Raw genomic sequence first — 7500 nt, forward strand, 5'->3', positions numbered from 1 at the left:
TCAGACCATGGACTACAACGATGCAATAAGCCACTTAAATAAAGGCTACAATTTGAGTCCAGTTTAATCTCCCTAAGCATAAGCATTTGTAGAAATCCATGCAAATGTCCTGCTCAACTGGGCATAGGGGATATGAGGGGACAGAGATGGACTAATTCACTGCGTAAGACGAACTGTCCAGAAGGGCACAGTAAAATATTCAGCAGCTCACTCCACAACCACCCCCCCCCCCCCGGCCCGCCCTCTCCATCTTGCGTGTCATTTCCTGCGTGCTCATTTCCTCCGGCAGCGTAATCTCCTCGTGCGTCCGATGAACTCCCTGTCCAGATGCCGTAATTGAGTTCCTGTTCCTGTTCCCATTAGCATGTTTGTTATCCACGCCGGGGCCCTTTGTGCTGAGGCTACACTTTTCACTGGTAATTACAGCCCTGAAAAGATTTGATTTTACAGAAGGAGAGGGAGCCAGGGAGACAGAGACACAAATAGGCACACACACACACACACACACGCACACACGCACGCGCACACACACACGCACACACACACACACACACACACACACACACACACACACACACACACACACACGCACGCACACACACACGCATATGAGGGGCCGTCTAGGCCTTAATTCATACTTGGTCTTGCACATACACCACTATACTCATGCACACTCACTATTATAGTCATTTTACATGTATGTATGAGAGGGTATAGTCGTGTATGTGAGAGAGTATAGTAGTGTATGTGAAGGAGTATAGTAGTGAATGTGAGAGAGTAAAGAGTATAGTAGTGTATGTGAGAGAGTATAGTAGTGTATGTGAGAGAGTTTAGTAGTACATGTGAGAGAATATAGTAGTGTATGTGAGAGACTATAGTAGTGTATGTGAGAGACTATAGTAGTGTATGTGAGAGAGTATAGTCGTATATGTGAGAGACTATAGTAGTGTATGTGAGAGAGTATAGTAGTGTATGTGAGAGAGTTTGGTAGTGTATGTGAGAGAGTATAGTAGTGTATGTGAGAGAGAGTATAGTAGTGTATGCGAGAGAGTATACTAGTGTATGCAAGAGAGTATAGTAGTGTATGTGAGAGAGTTTAGTAGTACATGTGAGAGAATATAGTAGTGTATGTGAGAGACTATAGTAGTGTATGTGAGAGACTATAGTAGTGTATGTGAGAGAGTATAGTCGTATATGTGAGAGACTATAGTAGTGTATGTGAGAGAGTATAGTAGTGTATGTGAGAGAGTTTGGTAGTGTATGTGAGAGAGTATAGTAGTGTATGTGAGAGAGAGTATAGTAGTGTATGCGAGAGACTATAATAGTGTATGCGAGAGAGTTTAGTAGTGTATGCGAGAAGGTATAGTAGTGAATGCAAGAGAGTATAGTAGTGAATGCGAGAGAGTATAGTGGTGTATGCGAGAGAGTATAGTAGTATATGTGAGAGAGTATAGTGGTGTATGTGAGAGAGTATAGTGGTGTGTGTGAGAGAGTTTGCATGAAACGGAAGGGAGTTTGCATGAAACGGAAAGAGTTTGATTTCTCAGTTCCTGATTGGTTTGTCAATGTCACTTCTCTCTAGCTAGCCAATGAAAATCAAGGAAGGGGCGGGACCTACACTGTCAACATTGTTCGTGTAGACCTAGTGGTCGAGGAAAAAATCAGCCAAGTCCTATGTGACTAAATATTAAACTACTATTGCAAACCGAATGCAAATTAGGCTACAAAGACATGAGGGGTGCCTATTCTATTGTAATTGCCTAGGCTACCAGCTCCTTTTGTCTGGCGAAGTCATATTTTAGTGAACTGAGATCTGAAAGATTGCTGCCATTGCAGTTAGCTAGTTAGCTAGCATTCCAGCAACATTCCAAAAAGGACGTGCATTACAGTTTGGCTGGCAGACGTTTTTGGTAACCTTGTCTGCTGTTGCCAGTGAGCCTGTGTCCACATCGCTATTTTTGCACTGGCAGCCAAAAATTCTAGAACAGAGCTCCAGACAGCGCTCCTTTCATAGTGCTGCGGGTCAAGTGTTTATTGTTGCTAGGTTACCAAACTATCTACCAGCAGCATGTCGTTGCTGCCTGGCTTAATGCTAACTAAATAGCAATCTTTCAGGACTCAGTTCACTAAAATATGACTTCGCCAGACAAAAGGAGCTGGCATTACAATAGAATATGTCACCCCTTGTGTCTTTGTAATTTGCATTCGCAGGGCTGCCAACTTTTCAAAAAACCTTGGAGTGAGATTTGGTGGGGCCAACCAAAATTTTGCTGCGGAAATTTTTGTTTGGCTCATTCAGCATTATACCGTACAGTAAAAAAAATGTACATCAGTGGTTCTCAGGTGTAGGGACCAGGCATGGACGGATTATGAACTTTCGGGCCCCTGGGCCCAGATGTATTAAGGGCTCCCCACTAATTGTCGCATATGTGGAAGGGGGGTTTGGGGGTACTCCCCCATAATTTTTTTTAATTTGTTTAATGTGATTTCCTGTATTCTGGTGCATTTTGGGGATGGGCAATACTAAATTCAATCAGATTCATAGCCTACATCCTGATGTGTTGATATTGAGGCAATGATTCCATGCAAAGGCTTGGGCTTCAGGGCCCCCTCACACCTTGGGCCCCTGGGCCTGGGCCCGGAAGGCCCGTGCAGTAATCCATCCCTGGGACCAGGGTCCCAGAGTTTAATTAACATTGGTATCAAAGGGATCTACCACTAGGACCATGGGCATCGGAGGCATTCTGAAAGTGGGTGGGACATTTCAGTGGGGGGTATGGGGGTCCTCCCCCAGAAATTTTTTTTGGACTAGATGCAATTTCCTGAATTCTGGTACATTTTAACAGGTTATTTAGATACTTATATGTAACAAAATAAAGCCAGCCTACGAAATTAATAAAAAGTAAATCATGCATAATTTAAAAATAACTCAATATATAGGCTACTTGGCTATTCAATAAGGTTTCCATAACAGCACCGCGGACGTTCAATGAACGCATGAAAGCGGATGGTTTGTTTGAAATCCCGACACTCTTTCAACTACATGGAACGTAATAGTGATCATCAAATACCTCCCCAGATTTCAGTGCCCATCAGTCCCAACATTTAACAATATAATCAAACAGTCCAAAAGTAAATTAAATATCAAACTAAACCGAAAATGTCATGCTTTTGAAGGCCTACCATTATGCCGCTCCAAGAAACACATGTCTCAAAATAAAACTCGCATAAGAAATAAAGGGCTGTCTTGAATACAATCCTGCCTCTAAAGGCCTGTACTTTGTCTTAAGACCCCGGCCATAATTTGAGGATTTACAGTATCTAAGTAGACAAACTGGCTTCAGATATCCAACAGAGTGAATAGAGATTGTGCAGTCTTAGCTGTGGTTAGTGTCGTGATGCTGTTAATGGGGAGTTTTACCTAGCCTAGCGTAAACCTATAGGTTATTATTTATTTGGCGTACCTATAAGGCTTTTTACCTTATCAAAAGTGAGGGGGACGACTGATCTCTTCAACACTGCGGGGGATTTGGCGCTTGTCACTGTGTGTGTGACAGAAGCGGAATGGGAGAATGCGTGTAACAAAAAAAAAAGTTTATGAGCGATGTATGTGCAAATGGGAGAATCCAATGAAAATGACAATGAAGCACTAAACAGATGCTGAAAACAGCACTGGTATTTCGCATGGCAAAAGTGGGGGGGTCCAAACTAATAATTTTAAAAAGTGGGTGGGTGTTTTGTAAGAATTTAAGAAATGTTTGTATATTAACTTTTAAATGCATCAATCAGGTGCACTTTCAAAATAAATTCAGAGGTCATACTTGTTTATTTTAATATTTATGCTGTAGCCTAAGCTATTTTGCACTTCAGAATTATAACTGCACACACAGGTGGAATAGTTATGGTGATATTGCAATAAGTTCACAACCACAAAAACATATGCTACATTTCACAGTTCAGAAATGTTAAAAAATGTGTGTACATTTCAGCACTCCATGAAATTATGCAGAAGTGGTCACCTGTGTTATTCAGCTAGTTTATTTAAGATAATATATTGGTCATTGTAATGGCCATAGCCTATAGCCTACATGCTATTCCTTTTCCAGGATGTACCCATATCTGCATGTGCATGATGTAAATGTTTGCATATGGCTTATGTCAGGCTTTATATCAATATTTGTGTCTCGTTATTTGATTTTCTTCATATTTTTGCATTAATGTCACTATAGGAAGCCAATATAAATATATTTATTTATCTGTAATGGGATTGGCTGGAACCTGACAATATAAGAACCATGATAGTGGGATAATCTATGGCTGAGCAATTTACAAAAATGTATGTAGGCCTACTGACAAATAGTTTACTTTAGAATACATTATAATTTCGCCCCAATGAGGCTATGTAGAAATGTGTTGCAATTTCAAAACCGGATTACTCAGGAACCATTTATTGCACAGAGGCATGCTTTATATCCTCGTATTCGGTACGGTTTGCTGTTTATTGTGATATTGGTTTTGCCACGTGTTGTGTGAAGGGTTAGTGAAATATTAAACCGAGAGTAATGGGTGTGCACTGTGTGCAAAATGCAAATATGATTAGCCTAAATTGCACGTCGGTTCAATGTTAATTTTCTCACGAACCATTTATCACAGCAACTTGGTGCTAATATCATTGGAAAGCTTAGATTCCGCACGTTCATATGATGTTGAACCTCATCTGCCAGGTATTTGACCTACCAGGTTGACACTTCAGCGTGAAAAATACTCAATAATACTCAAAGCATACCTGAAGCCGGGGAAATGCGGGAGGAATGCGCCTGGGATGGCTTCTGAAGTAGCATCACAAATGAGAGAAAATTTAGAAAATTCCACAGACAGGGGGTGCTCTTGAACCCTCTCACCGTCTCTAAAGCATAACCGTGGCTCAACAGGTGGATCTATAGATAGGCTAAACTATGGAAAGCCGATTGAGCATTTATTCTGATATCTTGATATCAGGCATAATTGTCATGTACATGTAAGCCATTTTTGTCAACTAGTTAACTAGTGAGCCATGTTTGTGTGAACTAGTTAACTAGTGAGGGCCAAAATATGCACACTAGTTAACTAGTGGGAGCCAAAAGGCTCACTAGTTAACTAGTGAACACATTTTAGCTTCACTAGTTAACTAGTGAGAGCCAGAAATGTCTACTAGTTAACTAGTAAAGGCCAAAATGCATACCAGTCAGCTAGTTGAAGGCTTTTGGGTCTCACTAGTTAACTAGTGACAGCCAAAAATTTGCACATGTTTACTAGTGAAGGCAAAACACATCACTAGTTAACTAGTTGCAGTAGGTCAATGTCACTAGTTAACTAGTGAACCATAAATGGTTTACTAGCTAGCTAGGTGATTGCAGCAGGCTCACTAGTTAACTAGTTGATGTATCATTTGTCCAAACTAGTTAACTAGTGAGGTCATAAATGTATACTAGTAAACTAGTTCAAGACAAAATTCACACTAGTCAACTAGTGGCGCAGAATTCAAATTAGGAGGTGGAGAATTCTGGAAATTGAGGCTTTCTATTGGCTCCCTATGTCCAAATAGAACATGACAACCAATCACAGTGCTGAATTTCACGAAATCCCACCCACAACATTTGCATGTGGCACACAAGTTAACATGCTGGCCAAAGGAACTCTAGCTAGTAAACTAGTGGCTTCAGTGTGACACTTACATGTAAACTAGTGAAGGTAGAACTGCTCACTAGTTAACTAGTGAAGACACAAATGCCCACTAGTTAACTAGTGAGGTCTAGAAAGTGTCACTAGTTTACTAGTGTGCACCAAAACACCCACTAGTGAACTAGTCATGGCAATTTCCATTCGACTAGTTAACTAGTGAGGTGCAAAAAGTGTCACTAGTTTACTAGTGTGCCCCAAAATGCCCACTAGTTAACTAGTATACTAATTTTAATTCTGCGCCACTAGCTGACTAGTGTGAATTTAGGCTTCAACTAGTTTACTAGTATATATTTAGTTAACTAGTTAACTAGTTTGGACAAAGGATGCATCAACTAGTTAACTAGTGAGCCTGCTGCCATCACCTAGCTAGCTAGTAAGCCATTTATGGTTCACTAGATAACTAGTGACATTGACCTACTCCAACTAGTTAACTTGTGAGAAGTTTTGCCTTCACTAGTAAACATGTGCAAATTTTTGGCTGTCACTAGTTAACTAGTGAGACCCAAAAGCCTTCAACTAGCTGACTGGTATGCATTTTGGCCTTTACTAGTTAACTAGTGGACATTTCTGGCTCTCACTAGTTAACTAGTCAAGCTATTATGTGTTCACTAGTTAACTAGTGGGCATTTATGCTGTCACTAGTTAACTAGTGTGCACAAACATGGCTCACTAGTTAACTAGTTGACAAAAATGGCTTGCATGTTGGCCTGATATCAAGATATCAGAATAAATGCCCAAGCGGCTGGCCAAATTACATAGAAGTTAACAAGTGGGAATTTGACATTCAGTAGTCAGCTAGTAAACATTTTTGTACCTTACTAGTTGACTAGTTAAATATAGAAGTCTTTAAACTAGTTAACTAGTGCACATTTCAGTGTCCACTAGTTAACTAGTGAACATGCTGAGCATTACTAGTTAACTAGTAAGATATGAAAATATGAACTAGTTAACTAGAGATAATTTGGGCCTTACTAGTTAACTAGTGAGCATTTTGGCTGTCACTAGTTAACTAGTTCACACAGAAATGGCTCACTAGTTAACTAGTGGACAGAAATGGCTTGCATGTACATGACAATTATGCCTGATATCAAGATATCTGAATAAATGCTCAATCGGCTTGCCATACTAAACTCATTTTTCAGGCATCTGACCAACCGGGTTGACACTTCAGCGTGAGAAATCGGGGGTGTGGCGTGTGAGTGTGTGAAACTAATCAAATGCGTGTGTCTCACGGCCAATGCGTGAGAGTTGGCACCTATGCATTCGGTTTGCAGTAGTAGTTTAATATTTAGTCACATAGGACTTGGCTGATTTTTTCCTCCACCACTAACGTTATACGAACTGTGTTGACAGTGTAAATGCTAGGTCCCGCAGCCATTTTTCAGGACTCAGTTCACTAAAATATGACTTCGCCAGACAAAAGAAGCTGGTAGCCTAGGCAATTACAATTAGAATAGGCACCCCTCATGTCTTTGTAGCCTAATTTGCATTCGGTTTGCAGTAGTAGTTTAATATTTAGTCACATAGGACTTGGCTGATTTTTTCCTCGACCACTAGGTCTACACGAACAATGTTGACAGTGTAGGTCCCGCCCCTTCCTTGATTTTCATTGGCTAGCTAGAGAGAAGTGACATTGACAAACCAATCAGGAACTGAGAAATCAAACTCCTTCCGTTTCATGCAAACTCCCTTCCGTTTCATGCAAACTCTCTCACACACACCACTATACTCTCTCACATACACCACTATACTCTCTCGCATTCACTACTATACTCTCTT

The 7500-nt window shown here is 40.6% G+C and overlaps 1 protein-coding gene across 3 annotated transcripts in view; it reads right to left on the bottom strand.

The window, feature by feature from the left end:
• astn2 (astrotactin 2) overlaps window positions 1–7500 on the bottom strand; it is a 680356-nt gene that overhangs the window by 430234 nt on the left and 242622 nt on the right. Inside the window, exon 7 of one of the 3 annotated variants that reach the window (XM_076283459.1) lies at window positions 223–265. The exons of the other annotated variants lie outside the window; for them this stretch is intronic. Coding sequence (XP_076139574.1) covers window positions 223–265 — 43 coding nt within the window. The remainder of the gene's footprint in view (window positions 1–222; window positions 266–7500) is intronic. 3 annotated transcript variants of the gene reach the window in all.

The sequence above is a fragment of the Alosa pseudoharengus genome, unplaced genomic scaffold, assembly GCF_046254945.1.
Source record: "Alosa pseudoharengus isolate Yale_2024_CS ecotype anadromous, Long Island Sound unplaced genomic scaffold, YU_APseudo_1.1 YU_APseudo_1.1_scf_14, whole genome shotgun sequence".
Lineage (NCBI taxonomy): Eukaryota > Metazoa > Chordata > Actinopteri > Clupeiformes > Clupeidae > Alosa > Alosa pseudoharengus.